Raw genomic sequence first — 22553 nt, 5'->3', positions numbered from 1 at the left:
TCACAAGTCCTATGGCACCCCAAACAGTCTGTCATTGCCTGCAAATCATATCTTAGGGTTCAACTGCCACTGTTATTACAAAATAAAATGAAATAATTGTGAAAAAAATATAATAGATGACCAACAGTGAAGGGCTGATTAAGTGATTTTTTGAGACATAAAAATGCCGGTAGAGCCCTTGAGACATTATTTTATATTTTTTTAATTATTTTTACGGTAATCTACATCTTATGACGCAACTTTTGAGGGGTCTTGTGTAGCGAAAATATAAAAAAAGATATTTCGGGACACCCTATCCTCCACCCCTGTCGGAGATCGGACCACCGCGTACTTTTACCCACCGCGTGCTGTTACCCCGAATGACTCTAATGTTTAAAATTAATTTATTAAAAATATATAAACTGTTAAATGAAAGCATTTTTAGTTTTATAATGAAACAAAGTAATAGATCTTATCATTAATAAGTTTGATTTTTCATTACAAGGCTATTTTATTTAAAACTAGCTTTCCGCCCGCGGCTTCGCCCGCGTGGAATTTTGTCTGTCACAGAAAAACTTTATCGCGCGCGTCCCTGTTTCAAAAACCGGGATAAAAACTATCCTATGTTCTTTCCCGGGACTCAAACTATCTCTATGCCAAATTTCATCAAAATCGGTTGCGAGGTTTAAGCGGGAAAGCGTAACAGACAGACAGACAGACAGACAGACAGACAGACAGACAGACAGAGTTACTTTCGCATTTATAATATTAGTTGGGATTGTATTTGTGGGGTGACTGGTCACCCCTGTTGCCTTTTACGTATACAAAAAAAGTGTTGCCTGCCGAAGGTTAAATCCCATTCCCCCCCAATTGGGCCTCCGGTATCCTCACTCACTATTTTTATTTATTCCCTATTTTTATTTACACATTTTCTAACATAATTAAACTATAGGAACATCTTTCTAATATAGTAAGTTTGCAACTTTTTTTAGCTATGTTACTATTTATTTAGGGTACTGTATCGAAATTCGCTGTACGGAACCCTTTGCGACTCACACTTGGTGGGTTTTTATTATTTTTAAGGTGTATTTTTATGAATAAGTGTATGCGTTAATAGGTATGTTTCTGTTTGTAATAAATTAAGTACACATAAGTAGTTAAATAAGTATACCTAATCTATTTAAAATAAACACACTTAATACAATATTTTACCACCTTATCTACAGTTACAAATCAGTAAACCAACATTTCTTCTCCTTATTTCGAACCCGCTACACAAAATTTGAGTAATATTATTGAGCAAAGATTGATTTGAGCACTTTAGTAAACATTTATTTACTTTCTCTTACGAGAGAAGCAAACTAGAAAGAAAGAAGTTCTTAAAAAGGAAAAACTAAAGTCTTCTTACAAGGTTTTAAGCAATAGTTAGTAATAACTAAAAAAGCCCGGTCTGTGAGCACGTAGAATTTTGTCCAATGACCCTAAGCTACCCATCCTTATCGCTCGCGCGTAATTATATTGCTGTTGCGACTGTGCGACGACATAATTACGCGCGAGCGATAAAGATGGGTAGCTTGGGGTCATTGGACAAAATTCTACGTGCTCACAGATCAGACTACGAGTATAGTAAGAAAATACTTTGTTTTCTTCAGCCGTTTTAAAGTCCCATTTCAACTTTTTTGCTACAGACATTGAAGAAGGCCATTTCATTGATAAATACTAATTACATTCAATTAATGTCATAGAGCATTGTCTTTCACTGATAGAGCTTGGACGATACACCGTAATCTTGCTAGGCTGTTTACTCCACAACCACTGACTTCATCTGAAACAAAGGTTTAAAGTTACTTTCAATTATAAGACGCTGCTGGACAAAGGCCTCGCCCAAGGATTTCCATAACGACCGGTATCTTCACTAGATAGTGGGTCCACCGAATGGATGGACTGTCTACATTAAGGTTTTCAGCCAGTGGTCGCCACTCGATTGCTATAAAATTACAGAACTGAAACCTCTTTCTATGTTCTGTGAGTCCGACGCCTTCAGCGTTCAGCTATTGTCGCTTTTTAGCCTAGGTACAGACCACCGACTTTTAGTTGGCCGATAGTTGAGTCGGGCTGTTGAAAATCAGTATGGAGACGAATGAAAGTGCGCACATTAGGTAACACCCATTTGGTATCGACCGATTCTTCATACAAATAGAAATCGGGCCCAACTATCGGCCAACTAAAAGTCGATGGTATGCCCTACGCTTAGTGTTAAAAAAACAGGAATGACCCAATTTACTTACTGTTCAGAAAGGGTTTCTCTTTCTCCATTTTGGGGTCGCGCACGTCGCTTCTCGTGGCCGCGACTGGGGTGTCCATGTACCCCTTACAGCTTTCAGACTCCAACTACAACAACAAGCTAAATGATCACCTGAATGATAGGTAGGTCTACATTATGAAATTCAATTTCTTTTTTAATTTGTAGGTCTTTTTCAAGCCCTTCAAGTTTCAGTCCTAAGAAACTTAGTCTGATAGATGCTGGGCTGGGAATTACAGGAAATAATGTTCATCATCATCAGATTATTTATTTGGCCTCCAGCATTAACCCTAAAAGGTAAGCTAAGGCTCAACAAAAAAAGTCCCCACTGCAGGAGCGAATTTCTCAATTTTTTTTGCAAATGGAGGATTTGGCCTTCATGTCGGCTGGCGCTGAAAAGTGACACAAGAAACTCAACCAGCTCTTATGATTACAGAATCAGAAGCCTCATTGGGTACAATAGGTAGTACATTTATCCTGTTTTACCCAGCTACGGTGAAGCCAAAAGGTTTATGATTTTAGCAGTCTTGTAGTTGCGTAGGTGTCGCCTTAAAAAGTAGCCGTGTTAACCGAGCTGAAGTAGTCGAACAAAACGATTCTTTCTCTAGTCTTTTTGTAAGTTGTAATAATTTACAATAAAAAGACAATCCCATAAGCAAAAGGCCAAACCGAGCACATTGATGCGCGATGGCCAATAGAGCGGTATTTCCGAGCGCCTACCGCGAAGCGCGCGCGCATTAGATTAATACAGGCGGATTTCGCGGCGACAGGGCTGCCACATTGTAAAATTGTTATTTTGAATGTCCAAACTCCATACTATTCTAGTATTCTAGTTCGTTGAGAGAGTATGTGTAGATTAGATGACAATACAAGATTATGGTACCATCGAGCTGGTCTGATGATGGGACTGGAAGGTGGCCATAGTGGCCGTTTTGTTTTGGACTTCTAAACGAAACGGCAGGGCATTAATTAAAAGCGTGTTTTTAGTTTTTTAGACTATTATATTTTTATTGTAATGGGTGTTATACGGAACTATTCCCACCAGTGCAAACTGACATGTGAGTATCTTACAGCCGTATTCACAAACATTACTATGAGGTCTCACAGTGTGCGTGGACGCACAGGGTCCTAAAAACCTATTCATAGACAATACTTGAGTTGCGGAGTGACACACACGAACCAATCACAGAGCTATACTCAACGCTGTTTGTTCGATTTCGCATAGCGTTGCTGCTTCACATAAGCAAGTATCGTTTGTGAATACGTGTGTTACACACACATGTGGATAAGAAAATTATGTAAAACATATATGAATTGGAGAAACTCTGAGCGAAGTAATGTGAAGGGTAGGTAGTCGGTTTCAAAGTTCCAACTGAGGCAGACCGTTATTCCATGCTTTAAAATCCAAAAATCATTATTAAAATTAACTTATCTTTAATCTAATCACAGATTTAATAATAAGTGGCATCCCTGCCCATTCTATTTCCAACGTGCACGTGCTCGAATAAATAATCTGTGGACATGAATTAATGGTGGTTTTACATCGCTACAAGATCGCGCCGACTGTGACAAAGTTATAGAAAAACAAGAAATGGGAGTTTTATCATTGAATCGGGATAGATGGAGTCTGAAAACAGATAAAACTGGACAAAAGTCCACAGTCTTACAGTAAGACTTCAGGGCATGGGCGTAGCGTATAGATCGTTTCATCCACGAAGACGCGCCCCACCATTCTTCCGCTAATGTTTGAGTGTTATCGGTACCTACACGCTAAATTATCCATGAGTGCACACGCACACTACAATAATGACCCTCAGATTGCTCGGATCAAACTCCCCGCACCCCGCGCGACCGAGACCAAACATTGGTGGGGCGCGTCTTCATGGATGAAACGAACTATACAGTCGAAGGGGGCAGGGGAAGCAGCATCCTTTAGGGTCTGTCTGTAGTAGGGGGGTACTGACTAAAAAAATATCTATGTTTTCCCTATCCTGGACCAGGCCCCCTTCTGGTACAATAACCGGGTTTGCCCATGTCCAAAGACCTTCAGACATTCATCATCAGGTCATTTTGGTTTGATGGTTAAGAAAGATGGGTTAAGTAAATAAAACTTAAAGGAGGGGCGATCATGAAGAAGTAGTGTAAGGCAGGCCTCCCACTCGTTGGACCGACGATCTAGTAAAGATCCCGGGAAGCACCTGGATGCGGGCTGGCGCTAGTTGTTGTGGAAGTCTTTGGAGGAGACATCAAAGGAATGGCTAAGTATTTTTACCCACAACGGAGAAGCTTGGCCTGAATCTCACCAGATCTAAAGTGATGATCAGACCGAAGGTGGAAGCTTCACTCACAGAGGCACTGGCTATCTTCTTACTGCCGAATTTGTGCATTGAATAGGTACAATGTTCTCAACATTGTGCGTTCCAGCAGTTGGAGGTAAGATAGCCTTCCTCTGTGGTTGGTTATCGATTCCGGTGAATGCGCTTCCACCTTCAGCCTAACGTTGAACTGCAGGTCTTGAGATTCCACATTGTGGATCATCATCATCATCATCATTTTCAGCCACAGGACGTCTATGGCTGAACATAGGCCTCCCCCAATGATTTCCACAATGGCCGGTTGGTGGCGGCCTGCATCCAGCGCCTTCCCGCTACCTTTATGTTACATTGTGGAGAAAATTTTCTTATTTTTTACCCAGCTGCGTCAGAAGGAGGGTTATGTTTTCAGCAAAGATGATTTAAGAGATACGCTCCCAGCGACGCATTGATTCTGCCCTTACAAATAAAAGGACGAATCTCAGATCGAGGGTGCACCGTGACACCGCTGAAAATAGCACCGCCTTAACTCAACGGATTAGAGTTTAAAATTAAATGCACACGTGTCCTGCGCAAGAGTGTCACAAGCAAAACGACATGAGATATGGGTCAATTTCCCAAACACATTTTTTGAGCGGCGTAGCTGAAAATCATATGTTTTTTATGACATAGAACTTTGATTTTTTTTACACGAAAATATACAGAGGTTCCATTTTGAGGACAACATTATTAATGAGTATTTTCTTTTACAAATTCGACAAAAAATAATTGAACTAAGCGTTTCTAATTTTGGTGCAGTGTCCACATCCTTAATTTCTTACAATATGTATTTTTTTAGCTGAAGATCAAAACAGAACTTAGGGAAAAAGTATATTTTTGGATTATACAATCTATCTATTATCTAAGATTACCAAATTAAGCAAGTTTCCCAAATAACTGTGATTAAGTCACGTCCTTAAGTTTTGTCCGCGAAAAATTTATGATTTTGGTGTCAATAATGAAATAGCTCGTCAGTTTCTTTAAAGATCAAACAGGATTTAAACACTCCCATCATTCGTTAGGTTTAGTACCGCCCCCGCGAGCAGTGACGGCAGACGGGTGCAAGACCTCTGCGTCTTCCCGCCAAAAACGTAAATGTGTTGTTTTTTTTTAAACGGACAACAATTCTGCAATTTTGGTGTCTTTTTGTATAAGATTTCTAAGCTATTCTTTTTAGTTGAATTCCTCGTATAATGTAAAGGAACTGTTTTCATACCATGTGTTAAAATGTTATTGTTATATTTAAAACAGATTTCATATAATTTAGCTTTTTCAACGAGAATCTAATTTTGGTGAGTCAATTTTGGTGTTTTTGGTGGTGCACCAAAGCATTTTTAACCGACTTAACTCCGTCAATTGTGAACCGATTTTCAAAATTCTTTTTTTGTTCTATAGGGTACACTTATGTGGTGGTCCCATTGTCACCAAGTCAGGATCTGATGATGGGATCCTAGGGAAATCGAGAGTAAACCTCAAATTTTGTAGGAATGCAATACGTTTTCTAAAGTTATTCAAGTAGTCATCATCTAATGTTGATGAGGTGATGATGGAAGGTAAAACTCCTTAACGCTTAGGAGTTGGAGGATAATTCTTTAAATATTTTAGGTAGGTATGTACATACAGTTGTATTATTTCAGGTATTTAAGATGAGCTGATGATGAAAGGTCAAACAACATAAGTTAGGAGTTAGATGATACTCAATACTCATTTGTTGATACATACATTGACACATGATACATTGATACTTTTTAGTTGCCGATATTTAAAGTAGGGAGCCTGTATTTTGCTAGGAAGATTATTTACACTTGGATTGTGATTAAGACTATAATTTTCCATTACAAAATGGAAAATTATAGTCTTAATCACATTAAACATAGGTACTGTCCCTCTTCAGTGACAATAACAAGGACTAATCAACTAAAAAGCATGAAAAAAAATAATTTTAACAAAAAAATTAAAACCGACGCCAACAATCACTTAAAAGTAGAAAATAAGTACGTCGTTATTTATTTATTAGGACAATATACCATGATTAATATTTTTGGAGTCGGTGCTGGTAAATTTAAAACCATTTCTTGAGCTTGGCACTAAGATATGACCGACTGACAGCATATTTTCTAATTTTGGTGCTTTAATATAAATTTTGGTGTTCTCTTAATTTTGGTGTAAAGAAAATCTAAAAAACTACTGGACAAAATTTAATGTCTTAATCATTTTAGAAACAGTATAAGTTTCCAATAAATTTGATCTGTAATTAAAGAATAAAAATACACAAATAACAATTTCCACCAAAATTAGGCAAAAATATGCACTTGTTGAAATTCACCCATATGAAGCACGGGCTACTTAGTTGTTTATTTGTTTGAATGGACTGTCTTGGTACAGTCAAGAGCTAATATTTTTGTTTCAAAATTACATGGTATAGTCTGGTCCGGGATCACGTAGAATTTTGTCCAATGACCCCAAGCTACCCATCCTTATCGCTCGCGCGTAATTATGTTGCTGTCACGCTCGCACACTCACTGCGGGCGCCCGTCCCACAGTCGCGACAGCAACATAATTACGAGCAAGAGATAAGGATGGGTAGCTTGGGGTCATTGGACAAAATTCTACGTGCTCCCGGACGAGACTATAGTAGGTACAATTTTGCAAAGATTCAGCTCGATGTCCTCTTGATTCTTGACTATATGTATATTTATTGATGCACCTTACAGTAAGGCCCAGAAGTCAGAACAGACGGTGAAACGCAACTGCAACGAAACTGCAACTGCTAAGTTACTTTTGAGTTGCATCTAAGTTTCTGCCATAGCGTCCGTTGAGAGACCACACATGACGCGACCAGTTTGAAACTTTCAGTTTCAGTTTCATTCATCAGAATCATCACAAAGTTGCAGTTGCGTTTCACCGTCTGTTCTGGGCCTAAGTAGATTGGAGATTTTGTGCACTGGCCGATGGGGACAAACACCCAACGGTGTCCTCCGAAGCCTAGAATGAGCCCTCTCTTCCCCAGGCCCTTAAAGCTGGTCCATGGGAGCGGATGCGGCCTGCAGCCTCTCTATGTGTTGTCGCAGCCCTTTGTATCTCTAGCTTGTAGTATTACATAATATTTTAAGGATTTGTAAAACCTTGAAAAATACACTGACTAGTGACTGAGTTTCTTGCGCTGCTTCTTCTCAGCACTGGCCCATTTATTGTCCTGAAGCAGTGGTAGAGTTAAAATGATACTGGGACGTGTAAAAGTGCTTTTAAAGAGTTAGTTCGTTCGTTCGTTTCAGCCGAATGACGTCCATTGCTGGACAGAGGCCCCAAGGATTTCCACAAAGACCGGTCCTGCGTCGCTCGCATCCAGGCAGGCCACACTACGTCTTCCGGCTCGTGGTCGAGAACTTTTCTGCCCCAGCAGCCATCAGCTCTGCGAGCTATGAGCCCCGCCCATTGTCACTTGATTTGAGCGATTCTGCGGGCTATGTCTGTCACTTTGATTCTCCTGCGGATCTCCTCATTTCTGATTCGATCACGCTTTAGGTATATAAGGCGGTTATCACACTGCGCCGCGCTCCGCCGCGGAGCGCGTGATTCCATATAAAAAATCCCGCGCGCAGACGCGTTGTCAGTGTGTTGTGCCGCGCGTGTTTTCTATACACACTGAGGTACTTGCATACAATGATTAAATCTGTCGTCCCGCGTACCGCGGCGGAGCGCGGCGCAGTGTGCTAACCGCCTTAATGCCTTTCAAAAGTATCAAAAAAAAATTACTTACCACGGCAGCCGCTCGTAGCGCCGCTTGAAGTCTCTCAATGTGTTGTATCGCAGCTCTCAGTATCTCCAGCTTGGGCAGTCGCCCGCTGCCCGCGCGGGCTCTCACACGCAGTTCTTCAAACGCAGCGTTTACCTGATGAAACAACGTTGCGCTTTATTAACAGACTTCTTTTTCTCAAAGTTTAAGAGCGTTTGTACTACGTGAAAATACGGTTCGGAGTAGTTAGAACTATACAGGGTGTCCTAAAATCAGCACTTCACACTGACAACGGAGGTAGCCGGGCCTAAGACGTATCGAACAAGCCTATGCCATAGAAAAGTGCCCATGAACCATGCATTCGGTGTCAATGTCACGTGTAAATTTTATGGTAGTTTACGCACTAGATCCGTCTCCGTCATAGCCGGGTATTTCTCATCGCCACGGTTCTCATCGTCACCTTCGTGGCAAATTTTATTTTTAACTTATTTCAACTTTTTGTAAACAAAAATTGTAGCGCTTGATGTGAAGAGTGTATTCTCAGTAAATCAGTCAAATAGTGAGTCTGGTTTGGAAGCTTTAACGTTTTGAATTTTTTGATGCCACGAAAGTGATTCTGTACTTCACAGCAATAATTATTTCAAACTTTACTACTGTAAATGACTCTTAAGTATTTATAAAACTTATATTTTGTCTTATTTTCATAGATAAATGGCAATAACATAATATGTATAAATAGGTAGGTAGTTAAATACAAGATAAAATTTTACCGATGACGTCACCTACTAAGTTACAAGATTCTACGCAATTGGTTTTAAGGGTGATACTGGTGGTATTCTGAAATCCTAAAGAAGCAAAAAAAAGGATTATCAGTACCTCAATAAAAAAGAACTCTTAACTTATCAGTCCCTCAACAAAAAATATGTTTATTTATTGAGGCCAGATGGCCTTGTATTTTTGTTGTACAACTTTTAACTCAAACTTCAGATTAAATTTATCTTACAAACAGATACACAGTCACATATACAGACATACATACAGTCATACAGACAGACAGACAAAAAAAATACGAGGCCCTTATTTTTTTATTGATGTACTGAACTCTACTTAACACGTATAATTTATTCGTTATTAAAATATTGTAAAAACTTAAACACCAGTCATTATATTTTAAAATAAACCAAAGCAAGAAATCACTTTCGTGGCCTAAAATCACATTCGTGTATAAAACACCACGAAGGTGATGCCACGAAGGTGACGAAAATTTTAGTTTTTTATTCATTATCCCTAAATTTGAGTTTAACGGTTCAAGTCGAATACTACACAAATAAGTCTAACATGTTAAGTTTTCAATGGCCTAAGTTTCAATTAAATTGTTTAAATTTTAGAGGTAGAAAATATTGATCAAGCAAGCGACGGAATGTCTATGGATAATCACAAAAAGTTACGTATTTTTTTCCCGGAGCGACGATCGACTTATCTCACCTCGGCAATGGCAGGAGCGCGACTGACGTTAACCGAATAGAACACAGTGATTGGTTGATGGTGTTCGGTTTAACGGCAATCTTGTATGATTACTCAAAATTTTAGGTACCTAAAATCGTGTGACCAACGTATTTTCCTTCCTCAATTCGAAATAATTATAAGAAGATATTTTTTTGACTATTGTGTGGAAAGTATATTTAATTACAATGATTTTAGTATATGTTACACACAAATTGAATGAAAATTGTGAACGCAGTAACCAAATGTTTCATTGCAACCGAAGGTGTGACACGATGAGAACGCGAAAAATTACCCCGTTTTGTATCGTTTCATGTGATGTTTTCGTATTATTTTTGCTTCTATTACGATAAAATTTGTTTTGTATGTAGCTAAATAGATATGTTATCACCTGAATTCAAAGTTATTGTTCTAACTTATACCGTTTATGAACTATTATTGTGTGACCATCAAATTTGAGTGTAAATGAGAAGTACCCAGCCCATTTCTCTAGTTACTTTTCTAGACCGTATTTTGATGGATTCGGAAACCACAAGGGACGATCGTATTCTCGTTTTAGATAGCGTTTGTGCAAAGGCTACAATAAGAGATGCTTATAAACTTTTTTTTAGGAAAAAATAGGTAAATTCCCACCTTAGGAAATTCGATTTTTTCAAGTTATTTATAATTTAGTTCGAGATGCGACCAATGCGACTCTTAATACTAAAAATGCCCTGAAGAAAAATCACAACTGATCTTTTTAGTTAATATTAATACCGTTTGACCTAGCCGAGAAGTGAACCCGGAACAACACCATTTAAACGAACCAATACGAAATGATATTTACGAATCAATACGAAAGAGGCAGGATTTCATACATAATTCGCGTTCAAAAGCATGAAGTACCCTCATTGAGAACGACCAACGTTTGGCACGGGACTGCATTTCTGCAGCCAAGTAATTACTTATACCTAAACATAAACCTACCTACAGGTATACAGGGTGGCGTATTTTGTACCTAAACAAACCAGGGTGACCCATTGGTGGGTGGTCGAACAAAAAGGATTGATTCTACTGATCAAATGTAAATTATTACATTAATTTCGTTGCGGGTGCACCGTGCAACTATTGACAGTTTAACTTTGCTCCAGGACAAACGGGTTTTTATTGGCGGTCAAGCTGCATGTAGATCCTGGCTTGGCTACACAGGAGCAGTAGAATCAATAAGTACTTTTTGGTCGATCACCCTGTATATTCGTACCTGAATGATATCCATAACATCTACTATAATATTACCTATAATTGGAATCTGTACTGTAACTACGTTGATTTGAAAGGAATTAGAGTCAAAATAGTTCGTTCGTTTCAGTCAAAGGATGTTCACTGCTGGACAAAGGTCTAAGAAATCATTCATCTACTATCTAATTTATTATTTTCACTTAGGTTAGATAGAAGCTTCAATTGACTCTACATTTATGACATGTGATAACTTTTTCACGATGTTAACTATTATAGACTCGTCTTGGCAACATTGTACGTGAAAATGCTTTTGGGGGACTTTTTAGGCTTTCTAAAAATACTAAAATTGAAATGGATAATGCCACAAGCAAAAACTAGTTAAAAAGAAAGAAAGAAAGAAAAACATTTATTTGGTTCCAACTTAAAAAGGAACATTAAAAAGCCTAGCCGACCCAATTATCTTATGGGAAGTAGAAAGCTAGTAGCTATACAATTTATAGCTTCACGACTATTAAGCAATTTAATGAACCCATAGTACCTACCAAGTTGAAGTAATAAATTAAAAGTCAAAGAAAAATGAATTAACCATTCTGATTAACCTTCCGCAGGCAACACTTTTTTTGTATACGTAAATGACAACAAGGGTGACCAGTCACCCCACAAATACCATTTGAAGTAAAATAGCCTTGTAATGAAAAATCAAAGTTATTAATGATAAGATCTATTACTTTGTTTCATTATAAAAGTAAAAATGCTTTAATTTAATAGTTTATATATTTTTAATAAATTGATTTTTAACATTAAGCATAGTTAAAGCAAATATCTTTGCGATGTTCAGGGCATGAGGGTAGTTGACATTTTTTTATACGAGATGTCTTAACTTTTTTGTCCAGTTTTCTTTGACACAGCACTCACCTTGCCTGCTTCTGTAACTTTGCTGAAGGTGCACCCTCAGGAGGTCCCTAGTTCATATTTAGAATGCCATGTGTAATTGTTCTATAATTCTCGCATCTCTCGCAAGAGTTACTATATTTCGTCATGGTGTTTGACTCCTAGGTGACGGAACCAAGAAGACTGTGCCAGTATGCACAATACTTAATCTCTTCATATCCTATCTTGATCACGTTCACATTTATCACCTATAGTGCTGATGCTGTGACGTCAATTACCTTTAATCTATATCGTATAAATAGTCACGCAGTTCGCGTTAATAAACAGACATATAGCAGAGACTAACTACAACCCGTGTCTCATTCATACGGTCTCCCAACATGGCACAAAGACCAAACATGTCCGTTCTTACATAGTAGCAGATTTTGTTCAAACTATGCTAGTAGAACGTCATCGTCGTAACAATTTTCGCCATTGGAAATAAAGTCTTCCTCCTCCGACTTAACTGAGATATTGTCTTAAATTTTGGAAATTTTATGATTATCTGAGCAGCGTTTATGTTAGGAATTGACATCAGCAAATCCATGAAAGTATTTTTCGATTTGACCATCCGAACACAAAGCCACTTTTACTCCAAAACCAACCATTTACGGTAGCAACACGAAAAAATAAAGTATACGTAAATAGCAACAATAAATAGCACCCCAGCAGTGTCATAATATCAAAAACATGAGCCTAACGCGATATGTTCACGCATGCGACTGATAGCTCTCCCTCCAATTAGAGAATAGACCAAACGACAGAATACAACATCATAATATAATCATTTATTTGCAATTAAACATGGTATATATAAAGTTGTTAGGTACAGACAGTGAGAATTATACATGTTTAGCTAAAATTATTAGCATGCAAAAGTTACCACAATATTAGCGACGATTCTAAAGAAGAACAAAACTACAGCAAGTCAAAGAACTCTTTTAAATCGTAAAGTGTCAGTGATAGCAACCATTTACTCAAATGTTTCTTAAAATTTCAAATGCTTAATGTCCTAAATTCTTTGGGTGTTTTATTATAGATTTTAATACACATGATTAAACAGCTATTTCTGTACTGCACTGTTTTTGGGGTGACCTGAAGTACCAACCTGTTAACCTGTAAAATCAGCAACTAAAGGTATGAAGACTTGAACTGGTGGGGTGACCAGTCACCCTTGTTGCCTTCCGAAGATTAAGGCCTGGCGTAAACGAGAAGTGGACACTTTTTAAAACTTTCATCATTATCAGGTCGTTTAGTCTCCACTGCAGGACCCTCTAATTTACCAGGTGACTGACTGACTGACTGACATAGTGATCTATCAACGCACAGCCCAAACCACTGGACGGATCGGGCTGAAATTTGGCATGCAGGTAGATGTTGTGACGTAGGCATCCGCTAAGAAAGGTTTTTATGAAACTCCACCACTAAGGGGGTAAAACGGGATCCACGCGTACGAAGCCGCGGGCGGAAAGCTAGTAATTCCATAAATTAATAACATTTCCGACAGTCCCTGTAAACAGTCCGCCTACCGTCAAAAATAGCCGTGACACGTCAATAAACACGTGAATATATTACGGACATCTTAATTTCACATAAAAACGAATTTACTGCCTCTGAGCAGCGCGACATATTTTTATTTTTAATCGCATGTACCATTTTGTCGTGTAGTAAATTAGGGAGATTGGTAGGGATGTGACGTGGGACGGGAAAGTATCGAAACTCGATATATCGATATTTTAAAAAGTCGCGAGAGCTCTTAGAATTTTGCGAACTTAAAAGTGGCAGTGGGCGGGGCACGTAGATTGTAGAACTGATGGCCATTGCGGCAGAAAAGTTCTCGAGTGGCGACCACGGACCGGAAGACGTATAGTGCCTCTTACTCGATGGACCGATAATCTTGCGAGGGTCGCGGGAAGCACCTGCTTGGGAAAGTCTTTGTCCAGTAGTGGACGTCCACTTTTCATCGGCTCTAATAGCTGACCACTAGATCACTACTACTTAGCTTGCTAGATTTTTGTACACCGTCCATTCATTTGAAGAAGACTAAAAAGTCTCCTTCTTTGCTTGACCTGTGGTTGACTGGTAGATAATGTATCCGTGCAAAAAATATTAGATCTACAGGGTGTTAGGTAAATGGGTATATGAGCCGACACTAGCCCATGTTAACATGGGCATATAAATGGTATGGTGAAGTCAGAAATTTGATATCATCATTTTATTTTTTTAATTTTCATACAAAATTAATTTTATAAAATCCGATTTGTATGAAAATTAAAATAAATAAAATGAAGATATCAATTTTCTGACTTCACCATACTATTTATATGCCCATACTAACATGGGCTAGTGTCGGCTCATATACCCATTTACCTAACACCCTGTATACTTCTATACTAATATTATAAATGCGAAAGTAACTCTGTCTGTCTGTTTGTCTCGCTTTCACACCTAAACCACTGAACCGATTTGATGAAATTTGGCATAGATATAGTTTCAGTCCCGAGAAAGGACATAGGATAGTTTTATCCCGGTTTTTGAAACAGGGACGCCGCGATAAAGTTTTTTCTGTGACAGACAAAATTCCACGCGGGCGAAGCCGCGGGCGGAAAGCTAGTAACTAAATAAATTGTTCATTATGGCAGCTTAAACAGACATTTTTGCATGTCAACTATCGATATTGCCACACCCTCATCACTAGCGATGGACGAGCTATAAATCTGTCAAGGGGCGTGTATGATCCGCGCTTAATGTGATGAGTGTGCATGGGCTTTAGAAGTTTGGATGGCTTTTAGAAATGACAATTAGCTTTAATTTGAGTAATAAAGTAAACTTTTTGATGTTTACAGTTATAAAACTATGGTTTTATCGATATTTAACTGACATCACTAGGTACAAACAAAATTAACCTTCAAATTCAAATACTTAGTTTTATTGGTAACTACCGTTCTGTTCCTAAAATAATTGAATTAATTAAAATTCAAGATTTAAGTATTTGATTTGATTTTAAATACGTCACACATTGACTACTTATGATTTAAAAATAATTGTTCTATTCATCATCATCATTTCAGCCACAGGACGTCCACTGCTGAACATAGGCCTCCCCCAATGACTTCCATATTGACCATGGTAGCCTGCGTCCAGCGCCTTCCTGTTACCTTTATGAGGTCCTATATAATGTATTAAACAAATACACGTCCGTATTCACAAACGATACTTGCTTAAGTGAAGTGACAAATCGAACGCACAGCGGTTAATCTATTATAGAGCTCTGTGATTGGTTCATGTGTCACCCTGTGCGTCCACGCGCACTGTGAGACCTCATAGTAATGTTTGTGAATACAGGTGATAAAATCACAGGCCATCCAAACATCTCAGTCTGTTTTTAACTTTTTAGATATCTAAAACTTAGCTTTCTGCCCGCGGCTTCGCCCGCGTGGAATTTTGTCTGTCACAGAAAAACTTTATTGCGCGCGTCCCTGTTTCAAAAACCGAGATAAAAACTATCCTATATTCTTTCCCGGTACTCAAATTATCTTTATGTCAATTTTCATCATGATCAGTTCAGTGGTTTAGGCGTGAAAGCGAGACAGACAGACAGAGTTACTTTCGCATTTATATTATTAGTATAGATTGAACAACAAACTCTGCTACAAAATTCAGCTTATTAGTTTCGCGCCGTTTGCGCCAACCGAACCGATGCGGCGCGTCGCGGCTTTTGATAAAATGTTGTGACTTTTATTCGTAAGACTAATTGGTGGGCTTTTGATGTATTTTTGTACTGAGATACTGTTGTTAATAAATTGGGGAAAGTGAAGAAGAAACTTAGAGAGACTTTAGTATTTTAAAGTTTAACAATTTTTTACGATTCACGTAAGAGTTCTTAAAAAATACACAAATTAAGAAGAGTAGATAAAGGGTGATAATTCCTGTTTTCACCACCAATCCCTAATTTTTAAGTGACCCCTTTGAAAACAAAATTCTGTTCTGTGCTACTATAGAGGTCACTTAAAAATACATTACGAAAATTACATAAAAGTAAAGAGTAGTAAATAATTTTAAACAAAAAGAATAAAGCCTAGGTACTCCCAATAAATATTAATAAATATCCAACTAAAATATTAAATAATGTTTCTTTTATTCATAACTCTTTAGTAAATTAATGTATGTTCACAACGAGGCAGCTCTTGACCTGCATTACCTAATGAAAAATGATGATCATACCGAAGGTGGAAACGATTTTGAGCTTTACCCTCTTTTACTTTTGTACTCTTTAACGCAAACACGACTGAACCGATTTTGATGAAATTTTACAGGATAATTATTGTTTACTACACCAATTAATTAATTGGTTTATGAACAACTTTAATGTGTAACTCAATCTTTCTGTAACAAACTGAATTTCATACGGACAAAAACTAGTACAGTCAGCATCAAATATTTCGTGTCACCCAAAGCGACCAAAAAGTAGATAACACAACCTTTTTCCAATGAGGGTTTTCGCGAATGAAAGATCCGCTAGATGGCGTTGGACGTGGATGTGGGGTCTGACTGCTGCGTGATTGGTGGATTTTGAAATATCTGTCAATGTCATGTCAAAAATAACCAATCATGCAGCATTTGGACCTCGCGTCTATGTATTGCCATCTGGCGGATTTTTCATTCGCGAAAACCCTCATTGTAACAAAGACGTGTTGCGAACTTTTTGGCTACCTACTTTGGGTGACACGAACTATTTGACGCTGTTTCTAATACATTTGAGCTACACAAAAGATTCTCTAAAGAAGAAAGAAACAGTTTGTGTCACGTTTCCAGATTTAAAACCTCAATTAACTCCCTAATTTGTTACGACAGGCGTCCTCCAGGGGGCAGCACTTTAAACGCAATCAGAATACATGTCGCTCAGTCGATTTATTCTGTGCCAGTAATAGAAATGTTAATGGAAGACGTGTGTCAAATGTTTAAATGGTTCAAAGGATGCTTTGGCAGGTGAAATTAAGTGTTTTTGGACGGTAAGAGTAGGTACCTAATAGATGAACCTTCAAAACACTAACGCCCGTATTCACAAACATTACTATGAGGTCTCACAATAGGCGTGGACGCATAGGGTGACACACGAACCAATCACAGAGCTCTATTCAACGATGTGCGTTCGATTTGCTGCTTCAAATAAGTAAGCAAGCATTGTGAATACGGGCGTCTATCATTTATCTATATCTTTAATTTTGAAATAGGTACCTGGAGATGATCTTCATCATCAGGCTCGGAATCAGGAATATAACTTTAACCGTAACTTTAACGATAACCGGTGTTTTTGTATGGAGTTTGACAGATTTTAGACGTTCGTTATAGTTAAAATAAGATGGTGCAACCCAGCCTAAGATTTTCTGTGACAGAAATCTCTAGTTTATTTATTTATTTATTTTATTTATTTGGGAAATCAACGGCGATACATTATGGTAATATTATACATTAGTATTGAATAAAACTTACAGCTAATTACAGATTTCCACAGAATATCATATTGAGTTGGAAATGCAAATTAAAAATAATAAAATAAATTATGCTGACACTAAAACATTAAATGAAACACAAAACATATACACATTATGCTCCTTGTGTGTTTGTGTGTGTGTGTGTGTGTGTGTGTGTGTGTGTGTGNTCGAAGAAACTGGTGCACTAAAATTAGTGGAAAATGTATACTAAAGTTATAAAGAAAGTAAACATAGTCATTACAATACTGTTATAGAACAATCAGCGGCAGAATCTGAAGATGATGTGCCAAGGGTGCAATAGTAGTGCAAATTTACTGTGCAACGCACATTAAATGCACATGGTGACAGGCCTGTTTTGTTGAAGCACATGTCATATGTAAGGAAAACCTTTAAGTGTGCTAATAAGTTTAATATTTGATGATGTATGTAGGTAAAAACAATAGTGTTTCTAAGATTTCTATAAATATTTCCTAACATTTCCAAAATATATTTTTTTCTTTAAATTTTAACCACAATCTTTAATAAACGTCATTTTCTAATAGTATATGCTTTATTCTATCATTTTTAATTGATTTTCATATTTTTAAACTGTTAATTGACACACAACCGGACTTTAAGTTTGGGCGGCAAAATGCTCATACGCGAGCACTCACGTTTCACGAAAAGGCGCGACTGCTCTAGGGTTAATAAACAAACACAAAAATCAACAAAAATCTACTCTAGAATTTTATTTTAATGTGGGCCCAGTTGCCGAAAGAAAAAATATTTAAAAATTCAATCCGGTGACTTGGCCCGTGGACCAAGCTAAAAGTTGGCCAAGACGCTGAAAGACTCCTGAAATTGTATGCTTACTTAACTGGTCTGGTGTTCTGTTTTAAGTAGAGTTTAGTTGCTTATTACCCTGTCTCTACCAAAAAATAAAATACTTATCGTAAATGGACGCGAAATGTTAAGAATTACGAGTTGCTTTTGCATAAGTTTACGAAAAGCTTTTTTCTCATGGGTAAGAAGGACCCACAATGGTAATAATAGAAATACTGCAAAGTATAGGTACCCCTAGCTAGACAACTGCAATTAGTGCAAATGACGGGACAACATTATTTATTGTAGTTACACGTATGAAAACAACAAGTAATTTTTACATAATAAACACGTATTATACCTAGAATGCATCACGTTCCTAAAAATAGCTAGCGCGCGCGATTTTCAGTTCTTTGATTTATCACCTCCCTTTACACGACAATGCTCTTTCAATTAAGTACAGATAGCACATCAAGTTAACACTGTAGCATCTTATGTAGTCGTATTAAGAGCGATATTGCCACTAAAATTTTGTCTGTTGGCGACTGTACACACAGTTCTTTATCCCATAAAAGGTAACGTCGGCGGCAAATTTAATTAAAGCCTTTACTTAAGATTGATGACACACCACGAAGACAGAGAACATACGTTCACGTCCCGACAATAAATCTCGTTTTTGCTTGAGTCACGAAAAAACTGTAAAGTGTTCGCGGCCGAAAATGTTATTTATATTGATGCGCCTGACAATATTATTTAGCAACAAATCTCCTATAGATGTTTTTGTCGATTTATTTTATTTATTTATTTATTTGGGAAATCAACGGCGATACATTATGGTAATATTATACATTAGTATTGAATAAAACTTACAGCTAATTACAGATTTCCACAGAATATCATATTGAGTTGGAAATGTCGAATCGTTTAGATAACCACATAACCACATAACTATAAATAAAAATAATAAAATAAATTATGCTGACACTAAAACATTAAATGAAACACAAAACATATACACATTATGCTCCTTGTGTGCTCGTGTGTGTGTGTGTGTGTGTGTGTGTTTGGCCCACCCACTGATCAGGCATCTTTTAGCACTTTAATGGCCTGTAACCTAAATTTTACCTTGCTATATGTAAATAGGTCAATCTCGCTGAAGTACTGGTTATACACTCGCGGCAAACGTGATAGCGGTGCATTGCTCGCGTATCTCGTCTTGCAGTGCGGTACATTGAAAAGAGGACGTGGTTGGCGGCGCGATCGGGGGGCCGGAACGCAGTACGATACTCCTTCCACAAGCTCAGGGCAGTCCACCCCACCGCGTACTATGTCGTACAACAGGCAAGCATCAGTCAATTTGCGTCTATCCTCAAGGGTCAGTAAACCATACTGTTTACAGTTGTCACTATAAGTCGGTAATGTGGGTTCACGAAGACGGTAATTAAGGTGTTTAATAAAAAGTTTTTGAATCCGTTCCAAGCGATCCCTGTGTATAGCATACTGTGGAGACCATATTGCACTAGCGTACTCCAGAACGCTGCGGACGTAAGCATAATAAACAGTTTTGAAGGTATGCTCGCTGGAGAATGCCTTACATGATCTCATGACAAAGCCCAGGCTTTGGAAGGCTTTATTAGCAGTCCTGTCTATGTGATCAGACATTAGCATTTTTGCATCCAGATAAACACCCAAGTCTCTTACCACCGTTGATCTACGTACGTAGTAGTTTAACTAAAGACACTTATTTATACCCTCAGTTTGTCGGTAAATATGGCTTTATATTACTAAACAGATTCAAATAGAAATGGCTTCCTTGCGACAAATCTTTTAATCCGTGAGCCGTGACAAACGGAGTCTACGTTGAGCGAAGATTAAAGAGTTAAATTTGAACCGTGTTGCGACGTTCTAAGTAAAGATTACATAAATTTAGGTAAGCTATAGGTACAGGGTGTATGCAATATGCGATGAAATTAACCAGAAGATAATTATGTGTAATTTAAGTAGAAATATAACTAGGCTAGTTACTTGAAGATCAAGAAAATATATGTTGTGATGATGTTTTAAATTGCTAAGGATCGTATTTTATGTAAATTGCTATTTACTAGCTCTTGCCCTCCATAAGAGATACAGAGGTGAGGGATTTCAGAGGAGAGTTTGACATTGTCGGCCGTTTGGTGTAGTGGTTCGAAACGGACTACTATTCCGGAGGTAGCGGGTTCGATTCTGGCACAGTACAAACATTTGTGTGCATGAACATATTTGTTTGTATTGGACTGGGTGTTTTCTATGTATAATATGCATGTATTTACAAAAAAAAAAGTATATAAGTATGTTTATATCCGTTGTCTAGTACCCATAGTACAAGCTTTGCTTAGTTTGGGATTAGAAGCGCAGTGTAAAATGTCCAAGGATATTTATTTTTATTTATTTATTATTGTCGATTTTTTGGAACTACCAAAATATGTGAGAGCTCTTCCAAAAATCGACAATGCCACAAGTGCCACAACTTTCCTCGGTATCCTCTATACTAAGTTGCAATCCCGTATTAACCTTTGAATTTTAGAAAATTCTGTGTTTAGTGCTCAACTCCGTTTTAAAAAGACTTACTTTCCGCCTGCGGCTTCGCCCGTGAGATATTTTTTTTTCATAAACCGGGATAAAAACTATCCTATGTCCTTTCCCGGGACTCAAACTATCTCTATACTTTTCATCAAAATCGGTTCAGTGGTTTAGGCGTGAAAGAGGACACAGACAGAGTTACTTTCGCATTTATAACAATTAGTACGGTTTTTTTGTGTAAGTAAAATGAGAGATTGAGATTTTTCATAATAATCTTGACTGAAAAGATTATGACACTAAACTTTTTGTTTAACGGTCAGAGCAGTCACCAGCAAACGAAAGGTCGCGGGTTCTTTTCCCACATAAGGGAAACGTATTTCTATGTATTTCTGTGAAATAAATAAATTTGAATTTGAACGATATTTCTAAACTCACGCACACACACACACACTCGCATGCATTTACATATCATAATTACAACACTCACTCTTTTGTACCTCTACAAATTGTATTTTGCAAAATGGGATGTAATTTTGTTTACCGTTTGGAAAGATGCGAGATATTCCCAACACAAGTATCTCCGATTACTTACTGGGAAGCCTCGGCACAAATATTGTGTAAAACTTTTTGACAATAAACAATTTTTAATTTAATTAATAAAACTCGAGGTGCTAGTTTAAGTTGAAAATCCTTACAAATTGACACTAACTTTTCTTAACCGTCGTCTCTCTCTCAAAGTGGCTGCTTTTCTTCTGTCAACCGCTGCAGTCTTTCTCTTGCAGGCCTTACAGGCCCAGGCCAAGCATCGCCTGCTAGGCCCCAGCACATGCTCCACATGAGGCTCCTTCTCCTCGCCGCCCTCTTGGATTTCCGCAGGTTTACTTTCATTTTTCACCTGACAACACTCGGACTTGTCGCGGTCCGTTTTCTCGAATTCAAACTCTTTGAAATTACTCGCGTAGTTCTCGTAAATTGCGCTGTAGCTCATTATGGAGTTTAAAATACTATTTTGGATTTATTAATTAAAAACTATTAGATACAATAACTGCAGATTATTTCCAAAAAACTTTGTAATGGCCGGTTAGTTAAATTCACTTTTGAAAATGTGTTTTACTAAAATGTTGTAATAAAAACACAAGCAGTATTTTCGTATTTCTGTAATTTACCACACTAATCACAGGTTAAAACTCACACTTATTTTAACACGTACGTTTTATTCATACACTTTTAGTAGCACTATTTTTCAATGGCACATTTTAATAAAAACTTTTTTCAAATCCAAACATGGCGTCTCGCGCCAATTCCGCACGAAAATGGCGGTTCCCGCCAATTTTGACAGGTGTCACGCGCGCGCACAACTTTTTTCAGGCGCCGCGCGGCGCGGCACAGACGACACTGCTTGAGGGTGAGATTTCAGAAAATATGTACTGCTATTAATACACTGTCTAGCTCAGCTTGCGTTGAGAGACGCCAATTTATTGGTGTTTGGATTGAAATTGATGCCGGCAATATTTTTCCTTTAAATTTGTTGCGTTGAAAGCCCTCGGACGTTTTTATTCGGCGCTCATTTTCGGTTGGTGTATCGATTTTTAATGTCGCCTGCTAGTGGCCATAAAATATAGCTGGTTTAAAGATTTTAACGTGTTAATAATTTCAAAGTCTTTTTTTGAAGCGGTCGC

At 37.8% G+C, this 22553-nt stretch overlaps 1 protein-coding gene across 1 annotated transcript; it reads right to left on the bottom strand.

The window, feature by feature from the left end:
• Positions 1-1633: 1633 nt before the first annotated feature.
• nau (myogenic-determination protein nautilus) lies at positions 1634-21921 on the bottom strand. Its single transcript, XM_028302841.1, has 4 exons — positions 21584-21921; positions 8393-8524; positions 2268-2370; positions 1634-1804 (listed from the first exon to the last, which is right to left on the bottom strand). The coding sequence occupies exons 1-4, from the start codon at positions 21860-21862 to the stop codon at positions 1719-1721; spliced, it is 600 nt and encodes a 199-aa protein (XP_028158642.1). The 5' UTR covers positions 21863-21921; the 3' UTR covers positions 1634-1718.
• Positions 21922-22553: the final 632 nt, after the last annotated feature.

This window comes from Ostrinia furnacalis, unplaced genomic scaffold, assembly GCF_004193835.3.
Source record: "Ostrinia furnacalis isolate ACB-3 unplaced genomic scaffold, ASM419383v2 OfSCF1161, whole genome shotgun sequence".
NCBI classification, from domain to species: domain Eukaryota; kingdom Metazoa; phylum Arthropoda; class Insecta; order Lepidoptera; family Crambidae; genus Ostrinia; species Ostrinia furnacalis.
The sequence above is the reverse complement of the archived record's forward strand: the minus strand, read 5'-3'. Positions and strand labels throughout refer to the sequence as shown.